The following is an 18870-nucleotide window of genomic DNA, read 5'->3' as shown; positions in this document are numbered from 1 at the left end:
CTAGAGCCTCTTCCTCTTAAAGTAGTCAGCGTACTGCCCTCCCAGACCCTGGGAGTGCTGCCCGATGTAGGCGCCATCTGATGATGTCACTTCCTGCACCGCCAGCTGAGGGTACTCCCTCTTATGGCCCCTCGTCTGGTTCTGAAGAGATAGAAGGGAGAAGAAGGGGATGAGTTAGAGGTGAAGAGACAGCATGTTGTAACATGTTCATGTCCGATGTCATGTTTGTACATTGTAATGCTGATTGTGAAAATAATCACGAATATTGGATCAAATTAAATGCACTGTTCAATGTTTTGCAAGTCCACACCTTTGTGTTGTTATTGTTGCAATATTTGTGTTTTTATAAAATAGAGATTAAAACATATGTATTTACAGTGTTTTCATCACAACATTGATTAACCTCTCACACTAAAAAACTGAAGATAAACTAAATAAAGAGATTGGAATTTGTGGAATTTGACCACAATGTAAACATCAGTGTAAATGAGGCTCTACAGTGAGAGAGCAAACATACAGCATACTGATCTACTATCTCCATCGTCTGCAGCTGCGGTTCCCAAACTTTGTGGATAGTCTCAAAACATTGTTGGTCAGAATGTCAGTCTATGTTGATTCTACTTTCAAAAGCCTGACACCCATTGACCCGTAAACCCGAAAAAAAGTGCAAAATGACGTGAAATACAGAAGGCTTTCCTTTTACTCCAGCACACTTTTCAATGACGCAATAAGCTTCGGCGCTGCATTTCAATACGTTCTCGCCTGCTCTTTAATTCGCTGTGAGAGCGACACAGCTGGACCAACGCACGCTGTGTGTGCGAGTTTGGTCTGAAGTGAACAACTCAATTGACCAAGATTAACATGCACATGAGTGAACAGCGTCAACAGCGAATGAAAATGGAGGCATATCAGAAAACAGTTACGAGCTACGAAGTGAGACGTCTCATTAAAATATGATCAAATATACTAACAGAAACAGGAAACGTCAGATCTCAAGGCCTGTCTCTAATATATACTTAAAAAGAAATGAAGACTGACTTCTATCTGCAGTCTAGGCAAATCCTGACCCTGGTCCCTATTTCATAACACCTCCCGTTGCTGCTTTACATGAACATCTTTTCATTAACTTTTGTGAAGCAGCTGCAGTAAATAAAGAGTGATTCTGATACTCTCCTCGAGTTTCAATAACTACTTTTTTTTAATGCAAACAACAGGGTTATGACCACTGCTCATGCAGGACAAAATTACAAATGTGCAAAAGAAAATAGCCTGCGCTAATATTCATCATATTGTCTTTAAGGATTATTTTATCACACAAATCTATCCAGTAGTGGATAGAGTATTCTGAATTATTACTTCAATTCAACAAGGTGAAGCAGTGATCCTTCAGATCTCAACTGTCAACAACTAACACAGCCCACTAATAACAGAAGTCAGAGCAGAAACACAAAAATAGATAACTACAATATGAAATGTTTGGATTTTGTCAGCGTGCTAACGGAAAAAAACTGAAAGGTCTCCAGCTTCACTCACAGTACTAAAAGTGTCACATCCTGTATTTTAGATGCGATGGAAGAAGCATTTACATCTTCTGCTTGAGTAAAATAGACAATACCACAGTGTAAAAGTACTTTGTTAGTCAAGTAAAGTCATGCAGTATGCAGTATACTTTGCAATATACTGCTGGGTAGTGTAATCAATAATAATGTATTTGTTTGTTGATTCCCCCCACGCGCGCCCCATCTAAATCTCCAAAGTAACTAGTAACCAAAGCTTTCAAATAAATAAAAAGGTAAATATTTGTCTCCAAATTGTTGTGGACTAGAGGTATGAATGGTAAAGTACCTCAATATTGTACTTAAGTACAGTACCTGAGTACACAGACTTACTTTCCACCGCTGCTCATGTGAGATGTAATAACAACATTACAGCCTGTATTAGAGTGTGCACTTACATAGTAGTAGGTGTTCCAGTCAGTGGCGGCAGTGTGTGCGTGTGCAACAGGGTTTGGCGTGGCCGCTGCTGGGTGTGGCGCCCCGAGGAAGCCGGGCATTAAAGGCAGGGTGCTGTAGGCGGGGTGCACGGCAGCAGCTGGCAGGACGGCCGGTGGAGGGACTCCGAGAGGCTTACACACATCTACCTCCTAAAAGACACACACACACACACACACACACACACACACACACACACACACACACACACACACACACACACACACACACACACACACACACACACACACACACACACACTGAATGACTGGTGGTTGACTGTCTTAAGACTGCAAGTCAAGAACGACGCAATAAGGGAAATATTCCCCCAAATCCCTTATATTTTAAGGTCAATTTTGTTGACAAATTCACTGACTCACATTCTTTTTTGTATTAATTCATTCTCGCTGCCACTAGTGGGTATTATCAGACACACTGTGTACAGATGACACTCAGCTGAGTTCAAACGGTCTTGACTTTTGTATGTTTTTCTTGAGGACAACCTGCCAAAACTAAATGCTACAATGTCAACATATTTTCAATTCAGTTTTATACCAGGAATAAACTGTATGCCAGACACCTATTGTATCATTTTCCCCAAGATATCAGTTTCTCCACCAACAGTGAGCTCAGTAGACCAGAATACAACTCTGGCTGCATCTTCAAGCAACCACAGCCTCGGACTGCAGCAGGTGATAAGCCTGGATCTGGCTGCTCAGCGTGTGTGGAGAGGTCCGCTATCAGCTGCTGGGTGCGAAGTGATGTGCTCCCTCTAACAGGGTATCGGTGTCTTCAGAGAAAGGTCACAGACAAACCACATGTAAATAACAGCATGCTGCTCTGAGGGCTGCGTCTCAGATCTTTTACACTGTGTCCGCAGACACAATGTTGTTTCACTTGTTGAAAGAGCTTCTGCCATTTCTAAGTTTCAATCAATATAAATGCCAAATAATTAGTCATGAATTGCCTCACACTTATACCTTTTGTGCCATAGAACCTTTCCCCTAAAATGCATAGTGCTATTCACTAATTTGAGATTTTGACATTTTGACATGTGGAATATTGCTGTTTGAGGGTTAAGACCTGGGAGTTAGGGATAGAATTATTTTAGTCTATTGTGTGCGCCTTTGTGTGTGTGTGTGTGTGTGTGTGTGTGTGTGTGTGTGTGTGTGTGTGTGTGTGTGCGTGTGTGCGTGCGTGCGTGTACCTTGCTAGCGTAGGCCTGGTTTGCTGTTGCAGACTGGGAGTAGTACTGAGTGACCGCCTGCATGTAGGAATTGTAATCCGCGTAGGTCGAAACTGGAGGAGCCTAAAACACAAGAAGGGTAATTTACAAGTATTATTTAGTTGTATATATAAAGTATATTAAGTTATTTCTTCTGTCATGTAAATATCTATGAATTTGTCTATATCTAGCACACATTTAAGAGAAATACAATGTGGTCAATTATGTTTTCTCCTCATTTATATCTTCACTTAAGAAGAAAGTATCCTTTATTAATCCCCTTGGGGAAATTCTTCTCTGCATTTGGCCCATCCCTGGATAGGGAGCAGTGGGCAGCCCTTTGAGGCGCCCGGGGAGCAGTTAGGGGTCTTGCTCAGGGACACGTGAGCTATGGGGGGACTGGGGATCGAGCCGGCTACCTTGTGGTTGCGGGACGACCACTCATCCCCCTGAGCTACAGCCGCCCCAAAAGTTAGAAGATATTCTGAGCGACCTTTACCATCAGAGGATCCTGTTTTCTGGGATCGGAAGTGAATAACAGTCTCCCAAATGTGATGTACGGGAACATTAAACTCAACAAAAAATTCTCCTTTTTTGTGAAAAAAACATGAAACAACAAAAATGGTGGCCATGATTTAGCAGTTACAAATTAGTGTGTGTGTGTGTTACCTGTGTGTGCTCCTTGCTGTAGTCTGTGGCCGTGTTGTCCTGTGGAGCAGCGGTGGCGTAGGTGTGAGCTTGTGCTTGATAGTGCTGATACCACTGCTGCATGGCCTCCTATGATACACACAACACAGTAAAAATCAGCTGAAGATAAATGAATGTTTGCTCAGTAATTTTCTTGTCTTTGCTGATTTTTATTTCTGTCTTTCTTTGTCATGCATTATCTTTTGTTCCTGCCGACAGCTCTCCTCTGTTCCTCTCCTTTGTCTCGTCTTTCCAGACAAATTAAACCGACCATTTTATTGGTCGTCTAATCATGATTCATTTGTTTGGATGAGTAGATTGTAATTAACATTTAAAATTGGGTTTGCATCGCGCTGCAAATATCAGATGTGTCACTTTCTGCTGGAGGGAGGAAGAAAGAGAGACAAACAGCCAGTAGGGAGGCTTTACGACTTCTTCAGAGTGGCGTGTTTGAGAGACGAAGAGAACAGGGACAGATGGAAAGACACAGTGCTCTGTGCCAAATTCTCTCTTATACTGTCTGTCCAAATATACATACTAATTCTCATCTCTTCCACCACCCTGCCTCCAGTAGTTACAGCTCACTCTGTCACTGCTGCTCCCATCCATCTACTCATTATGTATCCATTCACTGATCATCTATTCAGCCGTCATCCCATTTCAAGAAACACAATTGTGAACGTCCATCCATCGATCACTGTACTTCTCCATTTGGATTGATGTTTAGTGTGTCTGTGTGAGCTATGGTACCTGTGTGTAGGCCTGGTTGTATTGGCTGTAGTCAGTGGAGGTATCCGTGCTGTATTGGGCTGTGCTTGTAGCTGCCGGGTTGTGGGAAAAAGAGCCAGAGCCCTGGGAGACGACGGGAGCTACCGAGTTGCCGTACATCCCGGAGCCAGGCGGTCCTCCCTGGACTTTACTCCCCACTGACCCTAAACAACAGAGGAGGAGGCACAGTGAGTTAGAACATGCTGTGTGGTAATCACACTAACATACGCATTAACGTTGCACATTATCTCAAGGACTACTCCAACAGAAATCCATCTATTTGTGCCCTTGAAACTTGGCTCTAAGACTTTTGTAGCTTACACCTTCATAGAGGACGGCAGCTGAAGTCAGATTAGATTAACAACAGTAAACCACTCCTGGAACATCATCCCCCTTTTCCAAAGATGACCTGTGTCTTCGGTATGCACCAAACAATCCTTGCTCTGCTTGGGGATGAGGCGTTGGTGTGACACAGAAGCAGTGCATTAGTAGTATGTTAAAAATAAGACCAGAAGCCAGCTAGCTTAGCTTAGCTTAGATGTCCACAGGCAAAACAAGCTGCACCTCTAAAGCTTCAGTGCACATTTTAATACAAATAAACACGTTTCTTTGATGTGAGACTGGATCGCTGTAACACCAAGCTGACCTCAGCTGCCTTCTTGCATAAGAGAGGAAGCTAGTAAACTGTGTAGAGAGACATCTTTAAATCCTACACAGTTAGTCTCCAAAGATACATTCCTATTTGATCAACAGAGGTGAAAGAGTTTGCCAACCAAATGTGTTTCCTGGACATAAGAAGAATTTTAAAAAATCACCTTGAATTGAGTAAGTCTCGTTGTACATTATACATACAAGTACAAAGGATATAATAAGCTTCTGTAAGAGGTGTTAGAGGTGAGCTGCAGGGCAACAAAGAGTAAAAACAGGACAGGTCCCAGTTGATTGGGAGTCTAATCTAGGATATAATGGATTTTTTTCTTGATCAGTTAAACCACTTTGGACCACTTCTTGTTTTTCAATATAAAGCTCCACAAGGTTTGTGGTGGCCTTCTCCATTGTCAACCTGTCAAGAAAAGACCTCAACTACTGACCACCGTCCCATGATTCTGCACATATCCCATGCAGTGCCTTTTGGGTGTCATAAAAACAATGATTAATCGCCCCTTTTCATGAAAAAGGGTCTCAGTGGAGGATCCCTGGTTACTGTGTGGTTCAGGAAAGCACTGAGAGAAGGGGTCACTTTATCCTACAGTGCTTTAAAAACTGGTCATTTAATTATATTCATCCTCACAGTTTCCAATAGAACCCCAAACATATGTATCTAAAGTCAGTGAAAGAGCTACCTGATTGCACATAAATTAGAATAAGATTTTAAAAAGCGTGTGCCTTAATTTGTTGTGTGTTTGTGTGCTCACCTTGCAGAACCACCCCCGGCATCACACTGGCCAGGTTCAGATAAGGATTGGAGGGCAGTCGGACTTCTTTAGGAGGATCACCCAACAGAGAGCCCTGGCCACCGCTTACCTAACAAAAGAGAAACAGATTCAAATGGTATTAGTCAGAGTCTATTCACAAATCTTGCAGGTCAAAGAAAACAAAATTCAGTCAATCAGCAAGTTTTACAACAAATTGAATTACTGGTCCGTCTGAACCATCAACCTCTGATCCACAACTTTGCATCCCTTCTGTCTTCACTTTTAACTTGGATTTGGGTTACAGCTGGGGTTGCAAAAAAAACAAAACCTGAGGCTATGCAACTGCAAAAGTGAATTTCCTCTCAACCACATCAGCATACCGACATTGACAAAGGGATTTTAATGTAAAGATTGTGATGAAGTGCTGAAGAGGCTGTGGAAGCCTGGGAGGATTGTACTCTGTTTAATTACACTTTCCCTCCATTAAAGACTTTTTAGAGACGACAGCGCTGGGACTGGAATCAGCTCCCCTAAGAACTTTAGCCCTTTGATTATCTTTGTACACTGGCTTATTACGGATGAGGATGTTAGCTTAGCAGCGCTAAATTTAAAACTGGTCAAGTCAAAGACACGAAGAGGAGCCGAAAGGCAGACAGTTATTCAGTGTGTGCAGAAAAGTACATATGGAAGGAAGGTAGACAGAGAGAAACCCCAGACTGTATTAGAAAACCAGGGTGAGAAAGAAGTGCATTATGGGAATTTCCCAAAGGGATAGCACTTGAGGGACTGAGGCTGCTATTCAGACGCTCACTCAATGTGTGTTTTGAAGCCCTGATGAGGCTGAATCTGGAATAAAAATTTGTCCACAAGAAACAGATGGAAGGAAAGAGAGAATAGTTGCAACAATCAATTCTTTGTATTATTGATAGGTCTGTAAATTGTGTTGTATAAAGAATAGTCACAAAATGGCACAAAATGTCTAGGTTTACAAGGAATTTGTTCGGTGCATACAATTAACCCATTAAGAGGAAATAGAAATACATAATATAGACTAGAAAAATACAATTTGATATACATATAAAATGCAAAAGATACCTGAACAAATATGTACAATATAACTTGCATATAGACTAGGACTAAAGCTCTACTCTGCAATACGATAAATAATCACAAAACATAAAATATTACAATAAATCATCGGCTGGTGAAGATGCTAACATTTTGCATGTAGCCTTAGCCTCACTCTTTAAGCATAATATCATGTCACTCCCACTGCCTTTTTCTTTGTACATCCATGGCCTTTTCCCTGTCCTGAGCATGAATGCATCTTGCTGCTAATTGGCTGGAATTGATTGTTTCCCATTTACAGAGCCGGAGTTGTGTATAAACACCAGGCACACAAACATCAGACAGCTACAGCAGATAACGACTCATGGAGAAATTCAGAAGGGATAAAGCATATTGTGAGATGCAGAACAGGAGGGTTACATTACTCAGTGGTGTGTATTTGCTGTGTGTATGTGTGTGTATTTGTGCTCACCATGCTAGCCAGAGGGCAGCCATCGCTGCTGTTGTGTTGGCCTACAGACGCATAAACTCCTCCAGGGGGTTTAAGTGGAGGCGGCCCGAGGCCTGAGTGACTGATACCCAAGGAGTAGCTCTGCCCCTGTGGATGGGAGCTCATCAGGGTCCCAGGAGGAGCTGGCTGTCTATCACAGGAGGCGGAGGAGGAAGCAGAAGGGTTTGTGGAGATAGAATAGGTGCCGTCTCCCACTCCAACTCGACCCTGGAGGCATGGCATCACACCTGCTGCCGATACCACTACTGTGGCATTGTGGGTAGACAATGGACCCGACTCCTGTCCCAACTCTGTAAGAGGAGAGGAAAGTGAACAAAATGAGCATACAGAGAACAACAGGTAACACAAATAAGGAAACGTAAAGGAAGGGAAGATATAGGACAGACATAAAATACACAGAGGCATGGAAAACAAAAGGACAGAGAGGGAAAAGATGAAAAACAGAAATAACAGATAAACATGGGAAATGTTTTTCACCGATGACCATCGATGTCTCCGTCTCCTCTGAACAGACACACACTCAGACTGGCTGGAAACAGCTCAGCCCGACCGTCTCTGCAGAGCCAGTTGTAATGTTTGCTCGTACAGCATCACTTATCATGTTTATTTACAACCCAGCACTTTGCTCTACACTCCGAAAACTTCATTCACTCCAGGGTTTAATAAACACAAATATACACACACAAGCACAAAATACACATACAGAGATAAACGCACATCATTTAAAGAAGCACACACACACACAGACACAAACTAAAAGGTGTAGACACAATCACACTTATTATAAATCCAATATTGCTGTGACAAACAGTCTCCACAGCACAATAAGAAGATCAGCTCTAACAAGCCAGAAGCTAACAATCCCAGAAGACACATGCACGGTTAAAAGCATCACATTACAGACCCACACACAATCAAAGAGGGACACACACATACTTCAGAACACATACACACAACTTCTAGTGTCTGTGATGAATCATTTCCATTTCAAACAACACAGCTTCTCTCAGATGGAGATTTTAATTGTTAATATAATTAAATTTTCCTGTAGATGTGTTGTACAGTAAAGTAAAACTGTGAGCCATTCAAGAATCTGCAGAAGGGCCATCCTGACACCAAACATTAACACACTATGATTGAGGGTTATCTAGATATCCTTTTACATATGCATCACCCTCTTCTTCTGTGTTCCTTATATTGTTCAAAATACTCCCAGCTGTTACACATAAAACAAGACATTCACACTTTGAGAAATAGTGAGAAACAGTGAGAAATACCTGAGAAAACACAGCATATTTACTCTATTGACTGCTTAAAATAGGTTGTCTCAGCTTTTCTGAAGGAAAATCTGGGTATATGTTAAAATATGAAATTACACACGTGTGCAGCTTTAACAGCCTTTGGATTTGAGTTGATGTACTTTCACAAAGAGTTTTAAAAAAGCGTGAGTCATCGCCTTAATGAGAGGTCCTTGAGTATGCAGCCAAATATTATGCAGTTTGCTGCACTGGGATGTGAGATTAGCCGTGGACAAACACTGAGGTGCACACTGAATCATCCCCTGCACAGCCCTTCATACCTCATATTTAAATACACATGTCACTTTCACATACACCTACAGTACACTTGTTCATATTACTGTTATCTGTTGGTCTGTGCACTTTATTTTATATTCTATTGTAAATCTCATGTTTCTATTTCTTGCAATGTGTTGATTGTTGTTGTTTGTCTGATGTATGCACCACCTTGCAAGACAAATTCTTCGTATGTGTATGAGCCTTTATTGGACATTACTGTGCAGTACGTCCACTAGTCCCTCTAGGTGGTACTGTGTGCGCTGGTTTGTTTAAAAAAAAACACGATGCTGTTATTGCAGAAACTATTTCATCTGATGTTTTCAGATGCTCTTACAATTTAAAATAACTAAAAGAACAGAAGTAACAGGAAATAAATGTGATAAACGCAGCATTGCCAATAGAACTGGTGAGAGGTGTACTGCAGGTCTCACTATGGTCTCATTAGTTTGCATTAATGACAGCAAGTCATTCACCTGTAGGCGAGTCTCCCAGGAGGCCTTTCCCCAGCTGCAAAAGGCCCGGATGCCGCAGAGACAAAGCTTTCTGCATCAGCAGCCTGGACGGGTCCCCGAGCAGACTGGAGACCTGTGCAGGAGAGAAGAAGATATGTAATATAGAGTAAAGAAACAAGGAGAAAGAAGACAGCTGAAACGTTATCAAAAGAAAAAAAGGGAAAAGATTCATTTATCATGCATATAGTATAAATTGCATGACAGAAGAAAAGAACTGTACGTAAAATGTTTACATTATTATTTTTTCTCCTTTTAAACATTCTCCTCTACACTATTAAAAATGCATATATTATTTAGAGGATTCTCATCGTCTGGATTCTGAATCATCATCATCATCATCGTCATACAGTTTCTAAAACAACATAAAGTATAAACAACTTCAGTCACTGCTACTTATAACGTTAACTTTAACAATTAAAGAAAGCAAATAGACATTTTAAAATATGCTAATCAAAACGAACTAGGGAAACTTCAACACCGGAAGGTCTTCCTTTGAAAGTGAAAAGAAGCAATTAGGTTGCAGGATTTTCGAGGTTGTTTAGTTTCATTATGCATCAGGTGCTGGAGATGAGAATGTAAGAGCACATATGCACATGCCCACTACTCACCCTCACCACTAACCTATGCAAATGACTAAACACTCACACACAAACACTAACAGGTGTCTTACGCTGCTGAGTCGCTTGTCTTTGATGTGAAGAAGTTGTTGCTGAGCAAGCTGCATATGCAAGAGGTTCTGGAGGACTAGTCCATTACCCAGCATGGCATTCTGTAAGGTAAAGGTGAATAGAGTTATTGTAACAGACGCATCAACACACACAAAAACAATCCCACACAGGCGTTAGTGTTATTGGGACCTGGTGAGCTTTTCCCAGCGTGAGCAGAGCTGTGGTGAGAGGAGGTCTGAGGAACGGCAGGCTGCTGTGACGCCCGTACTTCCCTAAAAACACAAATAAAAACATCAATCACCGCAACTCTTTGTGAAATTGATTTAGTTTCCACTGATGTATTAAATCAATCATCTTCTCAACAAGCAGAATTATTAGTCAGACAACCAATCCATCAGGTATTTGTTGAACATTTCAAACAATCATACCACTTTCAACAAGCACAAGTAAAGAAATATTGTGATATTATGTTCGAACTTTTTCAAGTTTAAACCTCATTTTGAAGTTGAAGATGCTCAAACAAGGAAAATAATCAATACAGAGAAGAAAAGCAGACAAATAAAACTTCAAACAGTCTGTCTTTATTAAGTGACAGTTTCCTCAAAAACAATAGAAACAGACTTGAGCTTCAGCATGCCACTGGTTTGTTATTTGTCTACATCTATAAAATGCTAAACTTCAAGAGAAATACTTTAAATTATGGAAAGAAAATTAAAACATATTACCTAAATGGCCGTAAAACATGCTGAACTATGAGATGACTTCACTACATATACAAAGAGTATTTCTTCTCTTTGTATTATTCTACCACCACCGACAGGTGAGTGCTCTGTTGCTATAGAAATCTTTGGCAGTAGAACTGACGTTGTTACGCTAACTATTTTGTGAGAACGTCTCGTATGTTGGGGGACTATTATTTACGGTTGTAGTTTACTGTTGGACTGACTACTATTGTGTACTCTTTGTGTGTTTATTGCATGAATTACTCTGCTGTACTTCCTACAGAGATTTAATGGATATAATCTTTAACTGATGATACTGTGCTTCTTCAGGCACGAGACATCAAGTATCTTAATTTACACCAAGTCTATACTTGTTTTCTTGCAACTGTGTATATTTAGATTTTAGTCCTACTCTTGTTTATGGAATCTCCTAATGTTCTGATTTGTAATGACTATCATTAAATTTGCTTATCAGTTTTTCTTCTGCTTCAAGTAAAACCGGCTGCTTATATTTGATGTGTGTTTAGCTCGATGCGTATCTGTGATAAAGACAACCTGGCTACAGAGGAATGTAATCAAATTGTTACAGCCGTGCATGTCTGTGCACCAATAATTGCCTTTCCGTCCAAAAAGAATCCAGTAATGAATAAACAACGGTTTCCTTCTCTTCTTAAGGCTGATCGAGTCTGGAGGAAGAAGATGTACAGCCAACTTGTGCTTTGTTACAACTGTTTCAACACCTGGTGTTTTTCTTTGTAATGTGGAATAATTCGAATTTTACATGTTGAAAATGAGCAGTGACACTGTATTCTCCAGTGGACGCAGAAAAAGCAATACTCTTGCTAACCAAATCTTCATGGTAACAACAAGAAGTAAGTTTCCATTGACTAACATTCATTTATTATAACTAGTATGGCTTGCTGGTTTAAGCTACAGTGTAAAAAAAATAATAAATCAGAAACAAATATTAATTTAATGGAAAAAAATGTGTAAATAGATTACCAAAATGTTGGAGGGTTCGCCCACATTTACACACTTTAACACGTTTTCTCTGTTTAGGATTCATATGAGCAAGGCATCTCTCACCTTTAGGTGGTTGCTACCCTCCACTCAAACACAGAGTACATCTCTACTTCTCCTTCTGAAGGCCTCCTCGTAAGGAATGTAAAAGTCAATGCTAATGGTAGCTTCCGCCAGACTAGGTAGAAAAAGTTTAACATTTAATCAAGGTCCTAATTTTAGACTTTAATTGCCTGAGCTCTTCTTAAGAGAGCTTTTCCCCTCCTCCACCATCTTCTCTCCTTCCTGTTCTCATTTGTTCCACTAACGTCACATTATTTTAATTTTAATACCTGATTAGCCATTAATCAAATAATGAAGCCGTCGACGAGGTGATTACAATAGCAGCACCTAACAGAGGGACATAGTGCCTCACAGTGGATCTTTGATTATTATCCAAGACCACTCTGGAGCCGAAAGACCGCTCAAAGGAACGAGTTCAGGATGCGGATCTCTCAAAATGTGCAGTACATGTCATTTTGATATAATATACTATTGTAGTGAATGTTTTAGTTGCATGTTACGAAGGGACCTGCACCAGCTGCAAACACAATTTATGATCAATAACCCCCCAAAACATAATTTAAGAGACATTTTACATTTAAATAGTACAGTATGATGGTCTTCAATCAAACTTTTAAACACTAAAAAAGTTAATCATGTTTTGTGTTTGACAAAATAAAATCTTGAATCAAAGTCCACTTATAAACTCTCTCCCAACACTTTTAAGCTAATTTCACAGACTTCCTCTACAGATGTTACATCAGAGCCATTGTGTGCTTTCTCTCACTGCTGTCATTTTACTGTACAGATGCTTATTCGTTTTTCAGAACACACCTGTATCTTTCCAGGTATGTGTGACACTGACTTCTGTTGTGTCAGTTGATCTCTATCAACTCTCTTCACTAGTTCACTCCCCTCCATTCAGCTCTGGATAAAGTATGTCAGGGCTAGCTAGCGCATGGCCGGTGCACACTAATAGCCCAAGGCATTGTGCGCTACATGACATATGCTGATGAATTGCCCTCATGTATAATTCAGTGGGCAAAAAGAAATCGTGGAAAAAGTACTGGGTATATTACAAATTCAGTCTGTGTTAAAAGTGCAATGTGTAAAATAAGGGCAGATTTTTCTTTGAAACATTCAATAAGTTAACATTATCAAAAGAATGTGATAAATTAACAGTTTGGGTTTATTTCAGAGACCTTTATGTATTGTACTGTAGATCAATTTAGTTAAATGAGCACGTTAACCAGCTATTCCCGACCCGTCGAGTCTTGTAATACCACTTACACTGTAGATACAATACTGAGTCACTGTAGAGTCGAGTCTGCCCTCGGAAGAACATGAGAGAACGAAGAAGTAGAGCTGCCCCCGGGCTCGTCAATAATACATCCATGGTCCATATACGCGGACTGTTTGTGTATTGGTTTAAATCTAAAGTATTCGAAAGGAGAAGGATACTACTTCCTTGGTAGGAGGTTAGTTAGGGGCTGTGTTGGAACTCATGTACAAACCCCAGCGCTAGAAAATACGTAAGTATTTTTGCAGCACAGATTGTGAAAGTGAGCCATGCAGCACCTCTCGCCACAGTAATTCACAGTCATACCTCCTCTTTTCCCAGTGTGGTACGGCCTCATAAGGATCTGCAGGGCAGCAGGGTTGGTCATACTGGTCAACAGCTGGGCTAAGTTGGGTTCTGGTAGCAGACCTTTCCTGTTACTCAGCATCTGGAGAATGACATAGAAACACATACATAACTTAGAGAAGGAAAAATGAAGCTCCGTGTGTGTGTGTGTGTGTGTGTGTGTGTGTGTGTGTGTGTGTGTGTGTGTGTGTGTATGTGTGTGTTGTACAGTTTGTGTTTTGATCTTGTCATTAGGAGTCCCTGATGGTTCTACTAATCCTTACAGTAGTTTACATCAGTGGGACATGTCTGTAATGTCAACCAAGGGGAATCCATCTGGGAGGCAAAATAAAAAAGAAGGGACTGAGCTGTTTGAGAAACACAAAAGAAGCAGCAGGGGGAATCTGACGGGGCAAAAAGTGAAAAACAAGGAAGGAGAAGAATTGGGAGGAAAATGCTTAACTAAAAACTTAATTGTTTTGGTGAAAGTTGTGGCAATCGGCTGCAATCTTGCTATCTGGCTGAGGTGTGACTAAAACAAACTGAAGAAAGTCACAAGACAATCTGACGTTATATGTGACATTTTAGTTGACAGTGTGCAAACCAATCACAAGAGAAAGATTCAAAAGATTTATAAAATAAATAAAAATATTGTTACCAAATTCTCAATAATCAAAGCATCCTTCAGTTTAGAAAAATACATTAAGTATTATTTATTAGGAGTTGAGTAGCACTCAAAAACTCTGCTAATCTTCTTTATAAGGACTGTGCTGTTTGATCAGGTTTGATTGGCTGGGCAAGTTGAGCAAACAATCCCAGAAACGTTATCAGATTTCAAATCAAATAGTGCTGAATCCTGATTAGTGCAGAGAAATGATGTGCCATCACACACTTTACACAACCTCAGAACAAATGAAAATATTGAAATATTAAAACAGTTTAAACTTTGGCATAAACTAGTTTTAATGAAGGATGCCATTTTTAAAATAAGGAGATCATGTAAGAAATTGAGTTTGAGGGAGGACCTTAAAATACTTTGCCTTGATCATATAGCAGATATATTTAGAAAGCTAGGATCTATGTGTGAAAAACACATTTTACAGAGGGGGTGGGGGCGTGGAGATATGGTTCCGGTAGCTCATATAGCTTGGAATAAATATATAAGTCAAATATGTAATTTTAAATGTATCTGTGCGATCAAGGTGCAGCATGTTAATCACGTGATTGATTTACAATGTACAACGTGTCATGTGCAATAATGGTGTCGTCTTGCATGTAGTTACAGTTTTTAATTAACTTTTTTAAAAGCCGATTCTTTTGGCATTCCCCCTTTATTAGAGAGGTGATAGTATGGAGACAAACAATGAGGAAAGTGAGTGGAGAGAGGGGTGTGGCGACCAACAACAGTCCTCTGATTGAACTGCTGGTGGACAGTTTGCGTCTTTACTGTTCATCTATAAGGAAGTTGAAGTGTTTAACAAATCTAGCTGCATCCTAAGGAGTAAAAATGTGTCTGTTCCACTTCTATTGGAGATACTGACTTTTGTTTTCAGCTTGTAGCCCCACCGCTGATGCGCCTATTTAGCACTGCTCATTGACTTGTTCCAGCCTAAAGGGTTTGGTGGTGACCAGACTTAACTTACTTAGTGTTTTGTATTTAATGCGTCTCACAATGGGGTTGTAGCTGCATGTCGTATCTTAAATTATATTTTAACGACATACATTTCAATTGTTAATAGCAAAGCTTACTTTTATTTGAGCTGAATTTCCTAGAACTTAAAAAATCTCTGCTGACTTGCATTTAATAGAAATCTGTACTGTAGGGCACATACCCAAATAATTGAATCACTCATTACGCTGCAAAATTTAATTCAACGGACTCAAATAAAATCCTATTAAATTAGACTGCGTCAAATCGAATGGAGCAGCCCTTGTGGATTCTCCTCAGCTCTGACAGTGTGGCGACAGTACTCACTGTCTGGCCCAAAGACACGGCTATTTAAAACAACATTAGCAGGACGGTGATATTTCCTCCTTGACTGCCCTGAGCTACAGCCTGACTTCAGCTCAACTCAACCTTGTTTCCTCCCTGTCACGTCCTGAAGAGAGAGTGTTACTGACAAGGATGGAGAGGGCTCGACTCCAGCCTGTCAGCAAGTGAGTAAGAGGAAAGTAATTTGCACAAATACAGTATGTGCTTTTGTGTGTTATGGCAGGGGAAATTGGTGGGTGTGTGTGTGTGCATGTATGTGTGTGTGCGTGTGTGTGTGTGTGATAAGCAAGGCCAGTCGTAGCTGACAGCGTCTTTCAAGGGAAGAGAGGGGAGGAGGAGGACGAGGAGAGCTATGTCATTTCTTTTCTTTCTGGTGGGGAAAATGTCAGCATGCATCAGTCTGTTTGGCTACTGGCACAAAATCCAGCCACACACCCACACACTAACACACGCCAGGGAGGTAAGGGAGTCGCGAAGAAGGGAAGGCGAGAAGTGTCGCGTAAGGAGAGGGAGAAGAAAGGAGGAGGGAGGAGGAGGCCATCTGGTCCTGCGCGTTCACATTCATACCAACTGACTGGAGAAAGGACAGGATCGCCTCAGAGGATAACAGAAGCCAGGAGTAGTAGGTCTTGATCTCGTTCTGAAGGTCTGAGGTCTCTTTTACCAGCTGCTCACATTCACTCCAATAATCTTAAAAAGAGCCTTGGGGGTAGCAATGTAAAGGTTTTCTGTCTCCTCTTTCTCCCACCATCTCATTTTTGTGTGTTGCTTAACCAATCCCCCCTTTTTCTTTCACTGAATTGACTCCTTCCTCCTCACATCTGCCTCATCTTCCTCAGCTAATTTATTCAGACACACAATTTCTCTCAATGTCTTTTCATCCTCTTTGTTGCACTTCAGACTCCGTGGCTGTTACTGCTTTTCAACCTGTAATTTTCAGCCCATTCATCTCAAGGCCACGACCTTTTTGTACTGCACCTGATAATTCTTGTTCTGTAAAAGCCGGGAATAAAAATCACAGAAAATGCAGCAGTCAGAATCAACTCTTAAGTGGTATTATAGCAGTTTGAAATTCATGAATGAGTAATTATAGCATCTTTACTGGACTAAAGTACGTGTGTCAAAATTGGCTTAACAGTGTTGCAGTTTGGGTGTTTGAAAGCTACAAACCCTGACTTCAAATTGTCGCCCGCCATAAGCTCAATTAGTGTAATGTGAAATATGTATCATCTGATGAGAGTAAAGCAGCAGGCTGTAATGGTTTTCCATGACCTATGGGAAACTTATAATGAACTATCAACCTGCAGTTTATGGGGAAACATAATTGAAGCTTTCCATGTGACAGGAGCAATATTGTTTTAATTTGTGCCCATAGGCTCTTAAATGTGCAGAACAAAACAAAATTACCACTGACATTGTGAATGAGTGTCATTATTAACTTTTGGTTATTAGACTTTACTGGACTCCATGTGAAGCCTTATTAAAGCAAATAAGAAATCTACCTTATAATGTACTGTATTTAGTGCAATGGCTCACAGTTAACACATTGATTACAAGACCCTACAAAAGCCATTGTTGGATATTTTGCACCATGTTTTTACATCTTTTCAATAAAATACAATACACCCATAAACAAGAAACACATCTGTAAAAATATGCGATACACATTATGAAATAATCACAATAGTTAAACAAATTGAATAAAATAAATCACAGCATGATAAACTACAGTTTACTGGTATAAAAAAAATATATAAAATGACCAAGAGAACTAGCATTTACCAGCTAAATGGTGTACTAACAACCATCATCAACAGTCTGATCAGCTGGTGAAAATAATGTACATTTAGTTCTAGTTTCTCTCTCAAGGACTACTTCTCTCTTCTAGAGACTATGAGTCACAGAGAAGCAGAAGTGTGTGAATGCATCCAGACATATAGGTTTGGTCCTCAAATGTAAGACAACCACACGTTTTAAATGCAATTTCGACAAAAACAAACATGTCTCTAAGATTTTGGGCCAGTATTTTCTGTCAGTCTCACTCCTCTAAGAGTAAGACTGACACACATGTGTGTCAGTCTTGTATTTGTACACACCCAGAATTGTACACACCTTTGAGTTCATCATTGCATATAAACATGTACTCATGAAGATTACAACTATATACTGTAACTACTATAACTATACTAAAAACTGTACTGTTGGTTTTTCCCCACTGATTATATTGTGTATGTAAGTCCACTCCAATGAATGTCATACTGTGCTGTGAGTATGGTTTATTTTAGACTGTAGGAGACAGTGGAAGAGCCCAATCAGTCTAAAGAACTATAATTATCATGTCAGGGTCTCTTTGCTACCACAGTGCAGTGTGGGAGGGATACCACAGCTCCAAGGACTAATTCAGCCAGAGAGTATATGGATATGATTATGTGAACGTAGGATGTGCAATAGCCAGGTGGCTTCACAAATAGCATGTCTGCTTGTTTGGTGGTTTACATATAACCCTGGGTCGTCCAATGTTTTGGTGATACAGTCTATGGACTTTCAGATCGGAGGACATGTTTCTACAGAGAACAACAATGTTTTCTTGAATCAAAAGATATGCTGCGTGCTTCGTACTCACCATACCCTGGGCGGCGATGAGTGCAGCCAGGGTGCTTCTCCCTGAGGTGCCGGGGGTACAGAGTGACAGACGGACCTCCTGTCCTCCCACCAGTGTTCGGTCCATCTCTATCAGCATAGCCTCCGCCTGCTCCGCTCTCTCATACTCCACCACACCGAAACCTCGGACTGGGCTGCCCTCGTCCTGAGCCAGCTGGAACAGAAAACAACAGCATTAAATCAGTGCCGGGAAGTGAGTTTTTAACGTCAGAAATCACAGCACATAGAGAAGACACAGTACAAGTATACTTGTACTGTGTGACCACTAAATGACCACATGTATTATGGTCATTTTGTGCAAGAAAAAAATAATTTTATTTAACCAATAAGATTATTAATGCTTCTGCAGCAGCGTTGATCCCTGAAAACTTCAGTTTCCTTTTCTT

The 18870-nt window shown here is 40.5% G+C and overlaps 1 protein-coding gene across 1 annotated transcript in view; it reads right to left on the bottom strand.

Annotated features, from left to right (window-relative positions):
• The window catches only part of raver2 (ribonucleoprotein, PTB-binding 2), a gene marked incomplete at both ends in the record, with an annotated part of 61693 nt that continues 42823 nt past the window's right edge, over positions 1–18870 (bottom strand). The window contains 12 exons of the mRNA XM_079220495.1: positions 1–141; positions 1955–2143; positions 3199–3300; positions 3886–3993; positions 4654–4835; positions 6087–6195; positions 7627–7955; positions 9716–9827; positions 10425–10523; positions 10612–10694; positions 13813–13933; positions 18447–18638. Of these exons, the coding sequence (XP_079076621.1) occupies positions 1–141; positions 1955–2143; positions 3199–3300; positions 3886–3993; positions 4654–4835; positions 6087–6195; positions 7627–7955; positions 9716–9827; positions 10425–10523; positions 10612–10694; positions 13813–13933; positions 18447–18638 (1767 nt within the window). The remainder of the gene's footprint in view (positions 142–1954; positions 2144–3198; positions 3301–3885; positions 3994–4653; positions 4836–6086; positions 6196–7626; positions 7956–9715; positions 9828–10424; positions 10524–10611; positions 10695–13812; positions 13934–18446; positions 18639–18870) is intronic.

Source organism: Taurulus bubalis (genome assembly GCF_910589615.1).
Source record: "Taurulus bubalis genome assembly, chromosome: 7".
In the NCBI taxonomy this organism is placed as follows: domain Eukaryota; kingdom Metazoa; phylum Chordata; class Actinopteri; order Perciformes; family Cottidae; genus Taurulus; species Taurulus bubalis.
The sequence above is the reverse complement of the archived record's forward strand: the minus strand, read 5'-3'. Positions and strand labels throughout refer to the sequence as shown.